Genomic DNA, 22,367 nt, shown 5'->3' on the forward strand with positions numbered 1-22,367 from the left:
ACTTAGTAAGTTGTCTAAATTCCTGTATAAGAGGAAAAAAACATACTAAATGGTCATAGGAATGTCATAGTGGGGGTGAAAAACTACTGAAAAGGGAAATCCTATCTAGCTGAGCATTACTATATTGCTCAGCCTTTTTGCTGTTTAAGTTTATGCATCTGAAGTAAGTGAAAACTTAGTAATATTTCTATGCAAAAGGTTCTGTGTAAATAAAGCTTATGTCAAAATTTGATATGAAAGTCTTCTCTAACTTATATGCATCTTCTAAAACAACTACTAGAGACTTAGGCAGACAAGATGAATCTGAAATTGTAAAAACGGAGAGGTTTTCTCCACCCAGTAGACAGCTTGTTCATCTTGTATTTCTTAACTCCTAGTACTAGACAAAAGTTAATATTCCATGATCTCTGAAGCTTTGATAGTAGTCCTTTCTAAGAGTAGGACTATGGTTGCATTTGGGTGTGCAGCATATCAGGATGACTAACCCTGGCAATACCAGGCTAAGTTTGTGGTTTTTTCCTTCTTCTTTCTCCCCCACCCTCTGAATGGTCGCAAGTGGCTTTCTGTGTCCCAAGTTACCTCATCACTTCAGATACTTAAAATTCCAATATAAACTTCATTGTCTTGTTAAGTCTTGAGTTATTTATAGTAGGTGACATGAGTCTTGCATAGTAATACAGTATTAATTATTAATCTCCTCTCTCTTGTTTACAATTTCCTTTAGTCATATCAATTCAAAACTTGATTCATAAGCTTTTTAATGTCGTGACAGGCAAGTTGCATTTTAGACAAGAGACTAACGTGCTTGCAGGCTGCAAAGTAATGGTGACTATGATTATCAGGCTGTCCCTGCAAACATCAAATACATCCACAATCCTGTCAGAAGGTTTTGTATTGGAATTGGAAGCTATGTCACATGTGCTTATGAGCTTAAATCATGTGAAAAAATAGTATGTAGTTGGGGTGAATCCAACAACTGCTGAGTAGTGCTCTTTCTGCAATGAAATGCTTAACAAATTTTTGTAGTTTTACTCAGATTAAAGGTAGTGTCAAGGAGCTTAATGTTTCAGAAGAGTAGGCGGACTGTGTAAAATCTGAACTCTTTTCTAAAGAGGCTTGAATATTCAGTATAATAACTTTGAGAATTTGATGTTTATACTTCTCTTTTTTTAGATGATGGTGCAAATTAGTTAATGACTAGTATTTCTGATCTTTGTACTCATTCTTTTTGAAGTCTGGAAAAAGAGCAGCTTTTAGACTGCACCTTGAAAATGCTTGGCCATAAATGAAGTAAGCTGTTGTATACAACTATTCACAGCAGCAGTCAACAACAATACATGCTTTGTGCTTGCTCATCATCTGTGGGAATAGGCTTGATTGCTTGGGACTAGTTACAGACATTTCTTAAGGAGACAAGTTGTAATTATACTTCTAGTATGTTGATACTAAATTATAAACACTTTGCATTGTGGACTATATAAATGTTTGAGTGCTTGACTTTCCTCATTGGTCCTGTCTGCAGCAAAAGCAGTTAAGAATTAAATTTAGACAAGCTTGTGCTATGAAGCCAATGTGGTGCTTCTGCTAACGTGCCTGAAGCTGGTGCAATAATGCAGAAGGTAAAGTAGCTCAGTGGTGTTCCTACCCCCACCTCCAAATCCCTCCGGATCTTATTTTCCAGACACTGGAGGTAATGTTTTTTTCTTTAAAACTATCTTCTAAAAGGGCTACTTTTCTTAATCAGTGTTACAGGCAACCCAGCTAGCAGACCAGGTGTGCTTGGTGAATAGAATGGGTGGTCTAAATGAACAGCTCTGTACAGCTAATGGGCTTGACAGCCTCTTAAGATGGCTATCCATTTAAATCTATTTAAAGTTTGACAAGGAAACAGCCCTGTAGTGAGGGGGATTTTTGTTTGGTTATTAGGGATGAGAAGATTTTTATTTAACTTTCCAACTTAACTTTCAAATAGTAAACGGCTTGAATATACAAGCCATTGATCTGATCCATTCAGTCAAGACTTTGTTTTTAATATGTGGAACATATTTTAAAAGGAGATGAAATAAGACTTACCCAAACTAACAATGAAGTTGTAGCTAGAACAGCTGCTCAGTTTCCTGTTAGGAAATTCAAATAGCAATTCTTACTACATAATGTGCCCTCTAAAGAGGTAGTGAGAAATATCTGGTGTTACCTGAAATAATCAGAAGTGACTTCTGACTTAAAAGCTTTTTCCTGTTTAGTAGACAAATAAAACTTTTGATTCTTAACTCATTGGGTGTTTATTTAGAAAGATAAGTCTTTCTTAGCATTGTGTTGAGCTTCATTTATGCCAGTTAATGTTACTTGCAGCATTACTAAGAATATGGAAGTCAAACTGATGCAGCAGACTTGAAATTCAAATTTGAAAAGAAACATGGCTGCTTATGTTTACTGCTGTGGCAAGCTAATAAAAAACAACCACTCACAACATTCAAAATTGCTTTATTTAAAAAAACCTAAAATTAAATTAAAAAGTTACTGAAGTCCAGATTGTCTTATCCCTGTACAGAGCTTTTACAACCCACAGGAGGTGTGTGGGCTGGTTCTCACAACACAAATTTCTTTTGAAATGGTGCTGACTGACACTTTGAGGTTACTGAATATGTTCAAGAGGTAATAACAGTTGCCCACCAAGTCATGTTATAAATTCATGTAAAAATATTCTGTGGTGTTTTTACCCTGAAGCCTCTTGTGTAGCTACTGCTTTTAGTTTGTTTTGATTCCAACTTTGAGGTAGTGCTGTGGGAATCACTGACTCTTTCCCCTGGTAGACCTTGATATCTATTAATACAAAGATAGTCTGTTAGAAATAGTTGGCAGTGGAAATAAATGGGAATTGATATGCTGTTATTTAAGGCTTCATTAAAAATAATTCTGATAAATGATTTGAGTGAGTTGTTTCTGGATGAAGGTGGCTTTAAGCATAAGTTAATATGATGAGCAGAAACTGTTTTGGAAGGGCCATTAATAAATACATTCTACAAACAGGAAAAAAAACCTTCTTTTTAATATTGGAGGGTGGGAAATCTACCCTACAGTTTCCAGTTAAACAGTACTGAATAACAAGAAGAATTTGTGTACTTAAAGGAAAAATGCATTAGTAAACCAGATAAATTATTTTTTTTACTGTATTGTGTCCCTATTACAAACAAATTAATAACGGTATGGTTCCTGTAGCTTACCTGGGAATGTGATTAATGTTCAGTATTACACATTCTGGTGTGTTTTGGCAATATGAAAACCTGAATGTTTAACAAGAACATAATTTCAAATTAAAGTAATAAATCAGAGTTATTGAAGTAAGGCCTGCAGTATGCCACACTCCTCGATGGGCATTGAAAGTGTGGTATTTTTGTCCCACATGCTTTTGGCACCAAAAGCCTCTTTATCAGCTACTGTCTTTCCAGTCACGCTTGTGTTCATGTCTTTGCTACATGCTCTGCTGATTACCTTGGAAAAGGGCAATGCTGTAACTGTTCAACTGACCTTTCGGTTTATTTTCTCTTGTGTAATATGAAACATGAGCTAACACAGTCTTAGTCTACTTATTTCTAGAAAAAAAAGTCTCTTCTGTAGCTTTCTGCCCAAATATGATGAAGTTTCTCTGTAGTTATGTTAATTCAAAAATAACTCCAAATTGCTTTGGATATCATCACAACAGAAGCAAATTATTGTAGTTAAAGAGGTTTTTTAGTGTACAATTTGTGCATAATTAAGACTACTTAGTAGAGGGATAGTGAGACAATGACTATTAAATGAAGAAATCTCATGCCTAAAGCATTTACCTGATAAATGTCCAGATAGGTAAAACAAAGTATACTACTGGTAAATTTGTTGCCTTATATACAAAGTAAAAACATATAGAACTCACATTATTTTGTAACTGCTGTCTTTAAACAGGGAAGCTCTCTGGAGTGCTTTGGCAGATACAGAATATACATAGCTGTGCTGTTCTGGGAAGCTGTAACACAGCTTAGTTTCATAAGGGGTTTTTGGGGGAAGCTTTTTTAGGGTTGTGTCTTTTAGTTAAAGCTATATATCTCATCTCAAAAGAGGGTAAAGACAAAATGGCTTTCTTGTAGCAAGTGTTAATACTTACATATACACTTCTGTTTCTCCTCACTTGCTTGAATTGATGTCTTTAAGTAGTTTGCTAGGCTTCTGGTGGAAAAAAATTGCCTCTTGCTCCTTCTAAACACTAGTAATTTGTTACACTTATCCTGTGAGGTGCATCCGTGTGTTTCTAATAAACTGAAGGGGATGATAGATGAACAAACATATGTGGATGCAGGTAAGAGAGCCTCCAAATATTGTGGGGAAGGGCATTCTTAGAAGTGGGATTGGTTTAGATGAGTCAGTGGAGCAATTATTACTAAATTATTGTATTAAGTTTGCATTTGATACATCTTGTAATCACTCCAGCATTTGGTTCCAAATTGAGCACCGTGTGTTTGTTATGGAGCTGATGGCAGAAAAAAATTATAGCTGTCGATTACTGGTGAAGCCACTAAGTTATCCTAATGTTTAAAGCAGGGAGGAGGCTTGCTTCTAGTCCCCTGTATTGTGCAGAAAGCACAGTGCCAAACTTCAGTTAGCAAATAATCTTCTTGCTAAAATACTACTGAAATGTATTTATCTTTATTAGACTTCATAGCTTATAGGTCTTTATATCTCTGTTAGAAATAGTAACTGCTGGTAGGATATCAAGAAAAACTCTGCAGTTTCCCTTTGTTTTCTGCTGGTTTTTGTTTTGTTGTGCTCCTACATACTAGACTGTATGTTGTTGTTAGGGCTTGACTTGCATGTCACTGCTTTATTTTGAAAAAAGTTGATGCTGAATCACTCGCTTGTCCTGTGTGAATACCTTTCAACAGAGCAAGTGATTAGTCATTAATTATCCCCAAGCAAATATTTTTTAATTTTTAAGATCCTGCATTTAGTTTGAGATGAAAAGCTGCATTACTTCTCCATACTGAAATCACAGAACATCCAAAGAGTTCAGAGTTTACATCTGTTTGCTCACCAGGGAAAGTGCCCACAAATTGTAACTTAACTGTTGAAGTAAGGTGTTGTGGGTGCTATTGCATTTCTTTTTTTTATACCGCTGCTTCCATTTCCAGTGTAGCTTCCAATATTACAGACCTATTCTAGTTGGAGAAAAGTCATAAGGACGCTCAAATTAATGCATTTACTTGAACGAGCTTTTTGGATGTAGCTAATGAAAAAGCTTCTATGTTCATTGGATTCAGCAGTAAGAGATGCTGCTGAATTTCTTACCCTCCCTCCCATCATTTGGGTAAATTTTAAAGAAAACTCCTGGGGAGACCAGAAAAGCACAGAGCAGAGCTGTCCTTTCTGTTGGAAATGAAGAAATGAAAAGTTGCATGTTGGCATTCATTATCTGCAGAGTGGAGAAAAATGGAAAAGTTGCTTTTGAAATTTTTGCCTTACTTGCTCACTCTTATGAGTTCTCTGCTGGGTGGTCTTCTTAGTAACTAGTAGTAAAGCACTTCTTTGGTAGGAATTGTAGCAGAAATGGTTTAACTGTGCAAGTTCCTTATTGGAACCTGTATCCCTAAACTATTTGGATAATAGTTAATTTTGTTATAAATGAAAATAATATAGTTGAGCAACCTGCAGTATCTTTAGTTTTCAGTTGCAAATGTGTGTTAAATTCTCTGAGACGCAAAGTACTTGTGTAATGAATTATTTTAATAGAGCATTTAAAACCTCTGGGAAATTCAGATTTAACCATGCACAGGCTTAAGGTCATGATTTCAGAAACATTTAACACCTTTACTTTTATCCTGTAGAAAAGCAAATTGAAATGATCATCTCTCTACATCTCTGCAAACATCAGCCCCTGGTATCCTGTACTTCCAGAGCATATCTCTCAGGATTATTCTAACACTTCAAAGGTTACATGTGTTCATGTGTTGCTTAATCTATTTAAATGTATATTAAAATTACCTGAATGTGACTTTTACTTTCTGCATAGAAAACTCCTGTCCATCATCTAAAACTATAAAGTTGATATAAGTTAAAATACAGTGAATCTGCTGTTCTGAAAGTTGTACCTACCTGAGATTTATTGTGCCTTTACTTACTGTTTTCCTTAATGTGATTACTTTGTGTAATACTCTGACTACTCAAAAAGTGAGTAAAAGGAGGTGGAGAAAAGAATGTAATAAAATCAAGGCTTCTATTTTGATACACTTCCACTAGTGATAAATGAAGTTGAAGAAGCAACTGCAAACAGGAATCTGCTTCTGCTGCATAATTCTAGTTCAGCATGGTCTGATGCATTTGATTTGTTGGACTGCAGAAATTTACTTTAGGAAGAACTTGATCCATCCTACTCCTGTCTTCCTTCAATCCATCCCCTTATAAGCACCTGAATGAAGACATTTTGAAGAAATAACTAACTACAGAGTAAAAGAAAATGAGAATCAGACTCGCTAAATGTGAGCAGGGACTCTGCACTGGTTCTGGTGTTGATGAGAGTGTTTGTAACTGCATCTTCAAAGTGATAGCAGCAATATTAGAAAAAGTAATTTGTGAATGGCCCCATGCTCTTTATTTTGAAATATTCAGAGGTGGTACACCTACATTTTCAACTTCTATTTTTGTATTTCCATTTCCTTTTTTTCTTCTGTGAAGCAGTAGGGGTCACAGCAGGAGTAGAAATGGGCATTATTAATGGTTATTGTTTCAAGATTGTCTAGTTTCATATTCCCATGTGCTCCTCCTTTGACTACCTTGAAAGACATTAATTCTACTCTAGCTTTCCAGGAAAACCCATGAGAGTACAGCACAGTTCTTATCAGAGACCTTACAGCTGTGCTTCGTGAAATCCAGTGGACTGCAGTGCAGAGATCAAAGAGCTAGTGAGCCTGGACCATGTAGCTCTGTATAGGTGTATGGGAGGCAGGAAGGACTATTTTACAGGCAGGCTCTATGAGATGCCACAGCATGTTTGTCATATTTGACTAGTTACCCTGAGGGTTGTAGTGGACTACAGGGGAACCTGTTTTTATAAGAGTTTTCTCAGTGAATTTTACTACTGCAGATGAACATTTTTGACTGGATGCATAGCGATAAGAGTTGCTTAAGTACAGAACCTTGACCTAAGTGTTAATATCACATCTTCAGATTCAGAGTTCCTATTCTTCCATAGCTATCAAGTTGTTTTACAGAAGCAGTTACTGTTTACATGTTCAACATAGGTGCTTAGATGATACCCATCTGGTGTGGTTTAACCCCAGCTGGCAACTAAGCACCACCCAGCTGCTCACACCCCCTGATGGGATGGGGGAGAGAATTGGAAGAGTGACAGTAAGAAAACTTGTGGGTTGAGATAAAGACAGTTTAATAGGGAAAGCAGAAGCCATGCATGCAAGCAAAGCAGAACAAGGAATTCATTCCCCACTTCCCATGGGCAGGAGGGGTTCAGCCATCCCCAGGAACGCAGGGCTCCATCAGACGTGTAACAGTGACTTGGGAAGACAAACACCATAACCCCAAAAGTCTTTCTGCTTACTCCTTCATCCTTCTTCCCTCTAGTTTATATGCTGAGTATGATGTCATATTGTAGCCAAAAAGATAGGCCTGTAACGAAGGCCTGCTTATATTATACATAATAAGAAAATGTAGCCAAGAAGAAAGGCCTGTAATGAAGGCCTGCTTGTATTATATGTGATAAGAAACTATTCATTATTACTTTAGGTAGAAGGCTAACAATTCTTAGAATGAGCACCTGCTACACATCATGAGAAAAAGGAGGAGCTACAAGACACTTCAAGGTCCTTATGTACATACTTTGCAGAAAGGGAGGACATTAATTGCCTCCAGCAACATCCTTATCTTTCTGAGGCGTATAGCAAACAATTACCAACACTGAAATACTGAGAAACTAGGGGAAAGGTAATTTGGGCCCGGGTCCCCACGACCACCGACCCATAAGCCCCCTACCCAAATTATACCACCTACTCAAAAGATAGAGGCGGAGAACAGAACTGAGCATGCGTTCTAGTTTGCATACTAAGCGAAGAAATATGAACCAATTATTGGAACGGGGAGTGTACCACTTTGTAATCTTTGTAACATTTGTGTATAAATATGACAAGAGAACCAGCATTAGGGGTGCCTGATTTGAGGAACTATCCTCCTGACACCCAGCGCTGCAATAAAGGAAATGCCTGCTTCTTAATGCTAAATTAGTGTTAAGGAGTTTTTCTTTCATTCCCAAATTTCGGTGACAGTTTTGGCGACCCAGATGGGACAAGGCTTTTGAATCTCGACGGATCCGTGGGATCATAGGACCTCCAGCCGGCACCGAGGGATTCTCGGGGAGACCCTTCGATCCCCCGGACCGAAGAGTTCTGAGCACGTTCCCTGGGACAGGTAAAAGGCATTTCTCTTACTTTTTAAATGAAATTTAAGATTTTGGGTTAGAGGCCCCCTTAGCCTTCAAGTAAGCCGTGGCATGAGCTACGCGAGGGGCTATTGTACTGTGATTTAAGATTTTGGGTTAGAGGCCCCCTTAGCCTTCAAGTAAGCCGTGGCGTGAGCTACGCGAGGGGCTATTGTACTGTGATTTAAGAATTTTGAAAAGAACTTTTGAGAGGTATTGATCAATCAAGAATTTGTGTTTTAATTGTTTTGTGTTCCTTTTGTCACCTTTGTCATTTGTCAATTTTTGTTTTGTGTTTTTTTTGTGGTATTGTTTTGTGTTACTTTTGTCATTTGTCAATTTTTGTTCTGTGGATTTTGTGGTATTTGCGTTACAATGGGTAACAAACCTTCGGTGGATGGGGGAATATTAAAGAAATCTCCCCTAGGGTGTATTTTAAAACGTTGGAAACAAATAGGAGGGGACCCTCTTATAAAAAGACAACTAATTGAGTATTATAATCACTGGTGGTCGATATATAAATTGGATGATCAGGAAAAATGGCCCAAGAATAAGAATTTGTAATATAATACAATATTACCATTGGTGTTGTTTTGTAGAAGGGAGAAGAAATGGGATGAGGTACCTTATGTTGATTTGGTTGGGTTTTTTTTTTCACCTTGCGAAATCATCTTGAGTGGCTGAAGGACTGTGGGTTTACCCTGCAAGACCCCCTGGCATCAGCACTAGAAAAGCAGAAAAAGGTAGCAGGAGGCTGTGAAGGTGTTGCTCTGCGTGTAGTACGGGGCAACGGTGTTTGAAGTGCGAGCGTGATGAGGAGGATGATTTGGAATTAATGAAAGATGTTGGAGGTTGCATGGATGGTTTTTGGTAACAGGGAGAAAGGGAAGGAAGTTAGAGAAGAGCAACGAGAAAACGAAGGAGAGCGGAGACAGGCAGGGAGAGACAGGGAAAGAGACGGTAACCTGAGAGCTGCGCTGCAGGGAGTGTCAGCAAAGAGTAACTTCAGGGGAGGACGGCAATACTATGGGGGAGAGGCGGGGCCTCTCCAGCACAAAATACCAGTAATACCTTAGGAGATCATCAGTGTGCATATTGTAAAGAACTGGGACATTGGAAATGGGATTGTCAGAAATTTAAGGACTGTTTTAGGGGTCCTATGCCTATCAGTCCAGAGGTTCTGGAGGAGGCACGATACAATCAAGAAGCAGCTCCCTTTCCACGTCAGTTCCCCTTAACTAAGTCCTGAAGGGGACCAGGGGAAACCTCCCCAGCAGAACCCCTGGTTATAGTAGAGCTGGGAAAACAGAAAATAGATTTCCTTGTAGATACTGGGGCAACTTATTCTGTATTAAACACTTGTCAAGGAAAATTGAGCAATGATGCAGTAAATGTTGTGAGTGCCACAGGGAAAGCGGAACAGTGTGTCTTTTTTCCATCCTTTAAATTTTAAGCTTGGAAAACAATGGGTAACTCACCAATTTTTATATATGCCTGAATGTCCTATACCACTCTTGGGACGGGACCTATTGAGTAAATTGGAAGCACAGATCACCTTTAAAGATGGAGAAGTTCAACTATTAATCCCTGAATCTAAAGCCATTGAGGCAAGAGTTTTTATGTTGCAGGAACAACCTAAGACTAACGAAGGAATTCCCAAGGAGGTGGAGAATGCAGTGACACCTTTGGTACGGGCTAGTGAGGTTCCAGGTAGATCCAGAAGAGCAGAACCACTAAGAATTATCCTTAAACCCGGAACAAATCCGGTAAGACAAAAACAATACCCATTGAAGACAGAGGCCAAAAAGGGATTAGAAAAGTTAATACTCAACTTTATAGAATATGAGTTGCTCACATAATGCGAATCAGAATTTAACACCCCAACCTTACTCGTTAAAAAGCCAGGGGGTGAGGAATACAGATTAGTGCAAGATTTACGAGCTGTGAACCAAATTGCGCAGGACATTCACCTGGTGGTGGCAAACCCCTATACATTACTTACAGCCCTCAAAGACAAACATGAGTGGTTCACAGTCCTAGATTTAAAGGATGCCTTCTTTTGTATACCTCTCGAGAAACAGAGTCAGGCTATTTTTGCCTTTGAATGGAAAAGCCCAACCACTGGACGAAAAACTCAACTAACCTGGACTGTGTTGCCTCAAGGATTCAAAAATAGTCCAACAATCTTTGGAAACCAGTTAGCTAAAGAATTAGAAATATGGAGAAGAGACCATCCTGGAGGAGTTATGCTGCAATATGTGGATGATATCCTATTAGCAGCAGAAACCTGGGAGGAGTGTATACAAATGACTATAAGCTTATTAAACTTCTTAGGATAAGGAGGATACAAAGTGTCCAAGAAGAAAGCACAGATTGCAAAACCAATGGTCACTTACGTGGGACTTGAGATTTTACAGGGCCAGCGGAGATTGGGAACAGATCGGAAAGAGGCTATTTGTCAGATCCCAGAACCGAAAACAGCAAGAGATCTGAGGGCCTTCCTGGGAATGGCTGGATGGTGTCGTCTGTGGATATCCAACTATGGACTGCTGGTAAGACCTCTTTACGACATCTTGAAGGAGGCACAGAGAGAATATCTGCCTTAGAACCCTGAATGCGGGCAGGCCTTTCAGAGCCTAAAAAAGGCTTTGATGATGGCGCCTGCCCTAGGGCTGCCGGACTTATCTAAGCCCTTCGAACTATTTGTATATGAAAGGCAACATCTCGCTTTGGGAGTATTGGCCCAGAAGATTGGGGACTGAAAGAGACCAGTCGGGTACTTCTCTAAGCAACTGGACCCTGTAAGTAAGGGATGGCCGGGATGTTTGCGAGCTGTAGCGGCCACCGTCCTATTAATACAGGAAGCCAGGAAATTAACCATGGGGCAAGAGATAATTGTATATGCACCCCATATGGTTACCACAGTTCTAGAACAAAAGGGGGGACATTGGTTATCCCCCAGCAGAATGCTTAAATATCAGGTGATGCTATTAGAACAAGATGATGTAGAGCTCAAAGTCACCTCTGCTGTCAATCCCGCTATGTTTTTTAACCATGAATGAGGAAAGTGAGGAATCTTTGAGCCACAACTGTCTGCAAACAATTGAAGAAGTCTATTCCAGTCACTCAGATCTGCATGACGAACCTTTGACTAACCCTGATCTGGAGCTGTTTACAGACGGTAGCAGTTTTGTACAGGATGGGAAATGAAGGGCTGGATATGCTGTTGTTACAACTACAGAAGTTGTGGAGGCCGAGGCGTTACCCATCGACACGTTGGCGCAGAAAGCGGAACTGATTGCACTATGTCAGGCCTTGAGAATAGCTAAAGGTAAACAGGTAAAAGATATGGACAGACTCCAAATATGCCTTTGGTGTCGTGCACGCTCACAGAGCCATTTGGAAAGAAAGAGGATTGCTGTCAGCACAAGGATCTTCTATTACACACAAAGAAGAAATTTTACAACTTCTCCAAGCTGTCCAGGAGCCAGAAGAGATTGCTATAATGCACTGCTGGGCACACCAGTTTGGGCAATCCAATGTTAATATAGGAAATCATTTGGCAGATTGCACTGCCAAGGAGGTTGCACAACAAGGTATTCTAGCACTAATCCCAGCTAGAAGGATACAGCTACCAGGGACTAAGCCTTTTTACAGTGAAGTAGACCATAAATTGGCATTGCATTTAAAAGCAACAGAAAATTCAGAAAGATGGCTGATAACCCCCAATGAGCAAGTTATTGTGCCACCTCAATTAATGACACAAATAGCTGAGGCCAGACATAAACAAACACATTGGGGAGTGGAGTCTTTGATTGACAACCTCCAATCACAAGTACTTAGTGTTCGAATGACTAAGATTATAAAATCAGTTACACAGAAGTGTCCAGTCTGTTTAAAAAAAAAAAAAAACCAACCCTCTTAACCAAAGGAGGCCACCCCCAGGGGTTACTAGGTGAGGGAACTCCCCCGGAGATTACTGGCAAATTGATTTTTCTGAGTTACCCAGGCAAAATGGCTATCGATATCTTTTGGTTTTGGTGGATACCTTTTCAGGATGGCCTGAGGCTTTTCCCTGTCGCACCAACAAAGCACGGGAGGTTGTTAAATGCTTATTAAAGGAAATAATACTTAAGTTTGGTGTACCAATTGGAATGTCCTCAGATAGAGGACCGCATTTTGTGGCTGAGGTTTTGCAACAATTAAGTCAAACCTTGAATATTACATGGGATTTACATACTCCATGGAGACCGCAATCTAGTGGAAAAGTTGAAAGAAGGTATCAGACTCTTAAGAGACAAATAAGTAAAATCTGTCAGGAAACAACATTAAAATGGCCCCAAGCCCTTTCTTTAGCACTTCTCCACATTAGGGTATAACCTCGGACTAATAAAAAGGAAAAACGCTTGCAGGTCTAAAGAGATACGTCACCTTATCTGAACCTCTGACCCTTGATACCCCCATGCATCCATACCAGCCTGGCAACCACGTCTACATGAAGACTTGGAACTCTGAACCGCTAAAGGAAAAGTGGAAAGGCCCCTTCCAGATTCTTTTGACAACCTACACAGCAATCAAGGTTGAAGAAATTGAACCATGGATCCACTATACCCGAGTTAAGAAAGCCCCCCCTGGATCAGTGGCAAGTAACTACGGAAGGACCTCTAAAAAATCAAAATTAAATCGGGTTTGAAAAAGTATGTCAAATATGTAAGATGTCTTGCTCTGTTAGGACAGGTATGGTCCTGTTCTGGGTATTACTGGCAGTTTCTTTGCTCTCCAGTCAAGGGAACCAACAGGAGCTATGGTCTCAAGCCCATAAACAACATACTGGTATAATGGGGAATGTAGGCAAAGCTACCTTACTGACAGTGGTAATACATGGAACTGAGGTGTTTTTAGAAAATGAATGGGGCTTGGAGGATGGCCATTGTGGGAAAATTCCCATATTTAAGGGGAAGGTAGGGAAAGAAATGAAAATAGGATGCAGAATGATAAATGGATCTACACATCAGAGGGCAAATAAGGCCACATCTTGTATAGGAGAAGGTCAAATTACGACCCAATGTATTTCTAGTACCTTAGATTGTTGGCACAATTTTACTTTGGTACAATCTGTGCACATAATCTGTTTAGGCGTCCTTGATCAATTGTTGGCATTAACATTAAATTTAAGATAAACGTTATCGAACCTAGTATGACACGATCCCCTAGTCTAAGCCTGGGCCTGTGCCAACTGGACCCTCTGGACTGACTCCACTTACTTTTAGCATTGGTCCGTATGTCATTAAAAATGTGGGACAACAACAAATCTTATTAAATCCATTTTATTCCCTTAAAAGGGTAGAGTTGTCCATACTGAAATCCTCGCCAATAAGTTAGCTGCTGCCACTAAGGACGTGCAAGGATTACAACATCCTCTTCGATCCTCTCTTTCAGCTTTAGGGGCAAATCAGTGGCTGTTACCAGATATATTGCCTCCATAGAAACAAATTAATGAAAATGACCACGAGATAATCCTGGAGGGCCTGGGCACTGGCCAAAGTAATATCTCATTAGCTCTTAGCTGTATTCAAGCCCAACTATGGGTCCAGTCGGTGGCATCAGCAATCATTAGAGAAGGGGAAGAAGGGGTCTTACCTAGTGAAGTCCCTAAAGTCATTTGGGATAACGCAAAATGAATTTGAAAAAGAATTCCAGTCTTGATGGCAGTTAGTGCATTTCACCTACAATCCCACCAACCATAGTGCCACAGCATTTGTACTGACTGTATGAAATGCTTCAATACATACCCCTATAGAAATGAATTTAACACTTGTGAGAGAACTTTTACATCATCAAGACCTACAGAAAATTTTGCAGACATGAAAATGGACGGAAAACATTGATAACCATCCACCACGATACTGAGAAAATCCATCAGGTGTTGGAAAGAGTGAAGGAAGATGGGGAGCATAAGTGGTGGGATACTCTGTTTGGATGATCGCCTAACGTTACTGGACTATTGAACAAAATGTTGCATCCGGTTATTGTATTGCTTTTGCTTGTCTTATTAGGCTTTGTTTTAACTACAGCTTTGTATATTAAACTTTGGATAATGATGAAGCACATGATACAGCTCACAACATTTGCCAGAAGTACTGCTAATATATCTACTGATTTATATATGGCTTTGATAGAAAAGGGTGAAGGTGAAACTTTTAAGAATCTGAAAGGATCTGAAAAGTTTCAAAAGGGGGGAATTGTAGCCAAAAAGATAGGCCTGTAACGAAGGCCTGCTTATATTATACATAATAAGAAAATGTAGCCAAGAAGAAAGGCCTGTAATGAAGGCCTGCTTGTATTATATGTGATAAGAAACTATTCATTATTACTTTAGGTAGAAGGCTAACAATTCTTAGAATGAGCACCTGCTACACATCATGAGAAAAAGGAGGAGCTACAAGACACTTCAAGGTCCTTATGTACATACTTTGCAGAAAGGGAGGACATTAATTGCCTCCAGCAACATCCTTATCTTTCTGAGGCGTATAGCAAACAATTACCAACACTGAAATACTGAGAAACTAGGGGAAAGGTAATTTGGGCCCGGGTCCCCACGACCACCGACCCATAAGCCCCCTACCCAAATTATACCACCTACTCAAAAGATAGAGGCGGAGAACAGAACTGAGCATGCGTTCTAGTTTGCATACTAAGCGAAGAAATATGAACCAATTATTGGAACGGGGAGTGTACCACTTTGTAATCTTTGTAACATTTGTGTATAAATATGACAAGAGAACCAGCATTAGGTGTGCCTGATTTGAGGAACTATCCTCCTGACACCCAGCGCTGCAATAAAGGAAATGCCTGCTTCTTAATGCTAAATTAGTGTTAAGGAGTTTTTCTTTCATTCCCGAATTTCGGTGACAATATGGTATGGAATATCTGTTTGATCACTTGAGGTCACCTGACCTGGCTGTGTCATTTCTGTATTGGACCTGGCTGAGAGGGAGTTAATTCTCCCCACGGCAGCCCTCACAGTGCTGTGTATCGGTAGCTACTAAGGTGTTGCTGGCCCACATTAAGGCTGTCTCTCTCCAGCATTTCTTCCCCCTGCAGCAGTAGGTGGAGGGTGGGCAAGATCTTGGGAGTGGACACAGCTGTGACAGCTGACCCAAACTGACCAAAGAGATATTCCATACCATGTGATGTCTGCTCAGCAATAAGAAGCTGAGAGATAGGGGGAGGAATGGGGCTGGGGCATTTGTTGTGGGGTTTTTTTACAGTGTTTGTCTTGCGGAGTAACCAGTATGTGTACTGAAACCCTGGTTCCCAGGAAGTGGCCAGACACTGCCTGCTGATAAGTAGAGAATAATATTTTGCTTTTTTTTTGCTTCTGCACGCAGGCTTTTGCTACATTAAACTGCCTTTATCTTGATCTGTGAGTTTGGGGTTGTTTTTTCCATCTTAATTTTCTCCTCTTCCTGCCTTGCTGAGGAGAGTTATAGAGCAGCTTGGTGGACACCTGGTGTCCAGCTGAGGTTAAACCACCACATGCTTCCCAACTTTCTGTGCTCCCCCAGCCATCCTGCTGGTGGGGTTGGTGTGAGGTGCAGCAACAGGCCTTGGCTCTGTGTAAGCATTGCTCAGCAATAGCAAAAACATTGCTGTGTTGTCAACACTGGTTCCAGCACAAATTCAAAACATAGCTCCATACTAGCAACTATGAAGAAGACTAACTCTATCCCAGCCAAAACCAGCACACCATTACTAGTAGTTGACATCAGCATTGCAAGATTTTTTTGGACATCATTCTCTAAAGAATGGCCTGATGGTGATATCAAAAAAACCTGTAGCTCCTGAACCTTTCTTGGTATATAATTCAAAAGCAGCTGTTAATTCTTTCTCATGTTCCTACAGTAGATGATCAGTGCTAAAATTGGCAGTATTCGATTCCTTATTTGCCAAATTTCAAAGTGTGGCTTTATTTGAATAATAAATTATTGCAGAAAAAACCTGTAAAATTTGTGACAGTTTGTTCCTCATACTATAGAGAAGTAATCTGTAAATGGTATTAAGTTGGTGAAAGTGTAATGCATCTATGCTGATTTGGATTTTTACTTTTTTGACTGCTTTGATTGTCCACAGGGATCATAAGAGAGTGGATCTGTACCAAAACAGGGAATGTTTTGATGGTCTGACTGTATCAGTAGGTGAATGAGTTTCACACTGCCCAACTTTTTTCCCCACTGCTAGCCCCAGTCTTCCCACACTGTCACAGTGAGCTTCATTCAACAACTCTGAAGACAGCATGCAATCTCAGTATTGCTCCAGAGATAATGATGGTTTGCATTCTTGTTTACAAGATGTACAAATGTTTTAAAAATCAAAAACCCAAACTAAAAGCCTGTGGAGAAGTCAGTGGAGCCTTGAAACTGCAGGACAATTTCAGAGCAGTGTGATTTTGGAGCAGAGGATGGTGGTATGTTAGCCCTCAAACAGAGCTGCTGTGTGGGGATGTTAGGAAGATCCTATGATTTCAGCAAAGCATGGTTTTCCAGTTGTAGTAATAAGTGTGGGGGCACCCAAGACAGATTTGAAAATGGAGTTCAAAAATCTCAGTAACATTATGAATAGAATTGCTCATGATATGTCAGTGATGATAAAGGACAGGATTTGATGGCCTCTTTGCTTCCCTATTCTCTGCTTTACTGTAACGCTGATACAGCTGCTTCTGTGGCAGGGAGGAGTAGAAGGTTGAAAATAAGAGGCAACATTCCCCTAAGGCTTCAGGATTAATCTGATAAAAAGGATAAGTGGTATGTCAAAATCTAAAACAGTTTTTCTTAAGGTTTGTTGTTTAAGATGAGGAGGAAGGGGCAAAACCAAATCATTTTTTCCCTTTCTGCTTTCGATCTTTTAGTCTTTCTCACACACCCATTGGAAGAAATGTAAACAAATGCAATAGACTTAAGTAGCTGAGAGTTTCATTTTCTCTGGATTGCAGCTTTATTTAACACTGATGTTACTGTAAATGTTTGTATTTATTGGAAAATGGGAGGATTTGGCTACAGAGGGTACCTTACTGGGCATTTTCATATCCTTTTCACTTTGGTATCTGCAGAATTGGGCTTTCCATATGGACATCAGATACCATTATCAAAGTCTCTCCTATTTGCTTTCATGTTTTGAATAAATTAGCATTAATACTGGGCCAATATTGTAGAAATAAATTACAACACAAAAGCTGGTGTGGACAAAAAGAATCTAAAAGATGAATAGCTTCTAAAATCAGCATCATAAGCAGAAGAGGGACTAAAATGATTAATTTCAGTGTTGACAACACAGGTCTTAAAATAAGCTGATTGACTGTTCTATAAACTGCAGTAACTGCAACTTCTTTATAAAGGTATGAGAATGGGCATAAAAATGTCCTGAAGCTTTGCTACCACCTTGGAATTCAGCACCAGATTGATTAAACAAAGGTATCTTGTATGCTACTAAGGCCTTTCTGGTTATACTAGTTTCTATTTAGATTATGTTGATGCCTAAGAAACTAAAGGTTATCTGGTTAAATCTAAAAGTTTAAAATATTAGAATACCTTTTTGTCAGTTTAGAAAAGGGCTAGGAAGGAGTTTGTACCTCTGGTTGCTTAGAAGAATAAGGACTGAAGGTCTTACGTAAGCCCTAATTCAGTGTTCTGACTTGCCATCAGGTGACTTCAATCGTCTGCCAAAAGTCATACTTCACTAAGGCAGCAGTCGACTTTGGGGAGAAAGGGGAGGCTTAACTTTTTTATTCTATTGCTCCATATTGAAGCTACTAATTTCAACATGTCTGAGACTTTTAATGGGATCAATAGTTGAATGAAGTCAGTGGTGATAGGAACTGCAGCATCAGGAGGGTTTTGTATGTCGTGGTTACCAAATAAATAGAACATTATTTCTTTGGATAAGACCTGTATAGCTTTGCCTATTTCAGGCCATCTTTTTCTCTGTATACTTCTACTGTATAAGCTTTAGGTCTCTGGATATATGTAAGACAAAATATTTGAGGGTGTTTTAGTGATAAAGTATGACGAATAGGTGCTTACCTGAAATGTAAACCCTTGAAGTGGTTACTGAGTTAATATTGTCTTTACTGCTTCACTATGAAGCTTACTTTATTGGGAAGATATTTGCTTTCTAGATAGCCATTATACTAATTCATGTTTGATGTTTTAATCCTGCTTCTCTATAGAAAGCCAGCCAATTCCTACACTTCTATTGTAATGGTTTAAACAAAGCTGCATATAAAGCGTGGGATTTAAAGTAATTCTGTGTTACAAATTATGAATGTAACAATAGGAAAAGACTGTTGTGACCCTGTTTCAAGTGATGTTTACAATTACCAGTATTTCACAGTGAAATCGCAGTAGAGGAGGGGGAAAAAATGCTGGTGTAAAAGTACTATTCTGTTACCAAATATCTTGTTTCAAGCTGTGTGTATGTATGCTTGGGGAAATGCCAAGACTGTGAAGTCTTTGTTTCCAGTAAGTCTGAAGAAAACACCTGATTTTGTTATTTTAGTTTTAAAACCCATTGGTCTGTTAAGAGGTGAGATGAATGGATATGGAACTTGAGTGGAAAAGCTTGCTTTTCCGTAAGAACTCCAGGAGTGAGGAATGCACCAAAAGCATCCCCTCTCTGTTTTCCACACTTGTCAGGTGTGTTTTGTCATACCTGGCTGTAGGGACTTGATGTAAACCTTTCTCCAGTTATTCCAGACCCTCTGTACCTGAAGTCCTGTGGATCCAGCTGTTGGTCTATTTAATTTTTTGTCCCAAAGGTAATGGTTGTACTTTTCAAGGCATGCCTGGGTACAGTTTTGATCTTGTAATCCTCTTCAGTGTCGACTTTAATGTAGGGAAGTAGAAAAATCTTAAAAGACTTTGCAGCCACTCATTAAGCTGTGAAGACTTGAAAAGTATGAAGGCAGAAATCAGCCTTTTGTCCTGAATTGTAGCTCTGGATGATCTTGTTGACTCTATTCACATGTCCAAAATTTTACAAGATTTTCATCTTTGAAATGTGTCTGTGCATCCAGAGTCTGTCATATGAGTATATATGCATAGCTGAACATAACTTTCAGTGTTAAGAATGTCTCATCAACCTACTGTCTACCTCTCCTCTTTTTAACATTTGCATGCTATTACTGAGCAGTATAAAACTTTGGAATTGGTTGAACAAAAAACTTTTTCCTGTCAATTTCTGTGTGTAATCCTGGAGTTTCAGTTTGAAAGAGAAAGATGCTTAACAAGCTTCAGTAATGTGGAAATGAAAGCCAAAACTTCTGTGAAAGCAAAACCTTAAGTTTCTTAAATCTGGATCATGAGCATGCACTTAACTGAATCCTTTCCCTTAAAGCTGCAACAGGATACAGAACTATGCTTCTGCTGTTTTACAAGACCTTCTATGACAGGTAACTTTGTTCTGTGTCCAGATGTGTTTAATCTCCTGACGTGAGTTTTTAGAATAGTTCACAGCACAAGTAATTGATCCATTTCAGAAGCTAGTGGGTTTTTAATGAACTTTGAGCAAACTACAATTTGATAATTTCAGGAGATGATTTAAAAAAATTAGAATGCTTTTTTAGGATATAATTTAAAAACTATTATTGAAACAACTAGTGTTCTCCGTAATTATGCTTTATACAATAACGATGCAGCAGCAATACCTGAATTAACTTGCTCTATCACAAGCAGTATGCTTGTGTACAAATTGCAGGACCATTTGTACTCTATGTACATGATGCTGTATTACTTCTTCAAAATCTGTCCTGTATAAAAAGTTATTATTGTAATAATGTTTTTTACATCCCTGATCAGCAACTGTTCTAATCTGCTTCCTTCCTTGACCCCCATCCTCCAAATGAAATTGTTCTTATTGAGCCTGTAGTCTTGTTCACCACTGTTGCAAAGTAAGCAAAAACTAGGGGTTTTTACGTAATACACCTGATCGTTTCACGTATTAAGTGTTGTGGTCTCTTCGTTTGCCTGAACTTTGAATTTACGGAAAGACAAAGATTGAAACAGTGGATGTATTCTTCGTGGTTCTGTATTAAGAATCCAGAGCTTAGTGATTTTTCTCAGACATAAATTGTATAATTGCTTTCTGAAAGTCCATTTTCATCCCTCCCCACCCCATAAACACAATCTCAAAGCCTGAATTTGTTTGCTGCTTATTTCTTTGGAATGAGATGAATGGGTCTGATTCCCCTTTGCTAGGGAGGACTCATCGAGAAAGAGCAGCAGGCAGTCAGCATGTGCGTGCCTCTAGGTTATATGAAGCTTGTCATAGCCTTTTTCTTTTCTGCACAGGGATATCGGTCTTCCTCTGACCTGCTGTTCTTCTCTGTTAATAAATGTATCATCTCCTTCCTCTCCAGCTTTCAAAGATTTATATGACTGACTTTCGTTTAAAGATGAAGCTTAGTACTTCTTCTTCCTCAATGTGGGAAGTACCACATCCAGCCAAAGGTGTTCTTAAAGCTGTGAAAATACACTCTCCTCGGGGGGAGGGAAGGTTAATTTTAAGTAATCTATTCCAAAACACCTTTTGTATTTTAAATGTGTCAAATTCATTGCTTCTGTTGGAAGAACAACAGTTACCTATAGCATATACAAAAGGGTTCCTGCTTCAGCTGCAGTGGAACTAGTTAAAAATTATACGTGTGACAGCAATATTGAAACAGCTTACGTATAGCTGAGAAATTGGAATTTGTGGATAGCACTGTGTTCTTATGTAACTGATATATTTTAAAGGAAGGCTTAAAACTTTTTTAAAAACTTATACAAATCCAAATACTTCTTTCAAGGAGAACCCTTCAATAATGGAGTGATTTTGCCATTTTTTCAATGTTGTATGTTGAACTTTTGAGGTTGTTTGTGACTTATTCTGTGTTTCTGTATTTAAACTTTATTTATATAAATCTTTCTGTGATTGCAGTTGTTTAAAACTTAAGTCAGTCAACTGGGTTTGTGTATATATGTAACACACTTATACTTGGAAATATGACAAAATATTCTCCCTCAGGCACTATAAATGAAATTGATTATCAGAGAAGTAGTACTTAGTAATGCACTTCTGAGAATTCTACTCATAAGCAAATTTTAAAGGAATGATGCAGGTGGATGGGCAAAAAGTTGTAAATGTATTTGCTATAGTGTGTCCTGAGGCATTTTTCAGATTTTGCTGTCTTTACAGGTGAGCATCAGTCTTCATAAGAAAATCTTGCTGGGAGATTAACCTTGAAAGTAGTCACAGTAGTCTAAATGAATATAAGTAATGTTATTTTACCTTAACCAGTAAATAGATGTTTTAATCCTCTACTTTGAACTAATTAAGGGCCAACAAAACTTTAAAACTTATCAGAGCAGTGTCCTAAGTCTTGACACTGCAGACAGGCTACCTTATTTTTTCTTTTTGAACCAACAAGGTACCATCCCAAAGTGCTGTTTTGCTTCTTTACTGTTTATATTTTCTTTTTCAAAATACAGTAAGGGTAATGAGGCAGATAAATTGTTCTTGCTGGGATTCTTAGTAGTTTTTATACATTTCAGAAGAGTCCTTTCCATTTATGGAGAACATAAACACATTTCTAATTTACATTGGAGGTGTCTTATTTAAAAGAAACAAAAAACCTGTACAGGTAGCATTAATAAAATTCTCAACTGAAGCTTTTAGCTGTGCTGCTTCCCATATCTCACATTTTAAGAGTCAAAGTTGACATTCTTATTTATATTGTGTACCTGATGTGTGTTTCTTGAATTGGTGGGAGCTTCTTGGAGAAAACATAGCAAAATATGTAGCAATATCCAAGCTGTTACTAGTGAATTTTTACATTAGAGGTTTAGGCCATTGCATGTCCTATTGGAGTAGGTAGGGT

At 38.8% G+C, this 22,367-nt stretch overlaps 1 protein-coding gene across 8 annotated transcripts in view; it reads left to right on the forward strand.

Annotated features, from left to right (window-relative positions):
• Positions 1-22,367, forward strand: part of GBE1 (1,4-alpha-glucan branching enzyme 1) — a 180,105-nt gene that overhangs the window by 23,487 nt on the left and 134,251 nt on the right. For 4 of the 8 annotated variants that reach the window (XM_075769480.1, XM_075769438.1, XM_075769453.1 and 1 more), the window contains one exon: positions 19,847-19,941. The exons of 3 other annotated variants lie outside the window; for them this stretch is intronic. In XM_075769480.1, the coding sequence (XP_075625595.1) occupies positions 19,847-19,941 (95 nt within the window). The remainder of the gene's footprint in view (positions 1-19,846; positions 19,942-22,367) is intronic. One more of the 8 variants, XM_075769469.1, reaches the window with a different exon arrangement.

Source organism: Balearica regulorum, chromosome 1 (genome assembly GCF_011004875.1).
Source record: "Balearica regulorum gibbericeps isolate bBalReg1 chromosome 1, bBalReg1.pri, whole genome shotgun sequence".
Taxonomy (NCBI): Eukaryota; Metazoa; Chordata; class Aves; order Gruiformes; family Gruidae; genus Balearica; species Balearica regulorum.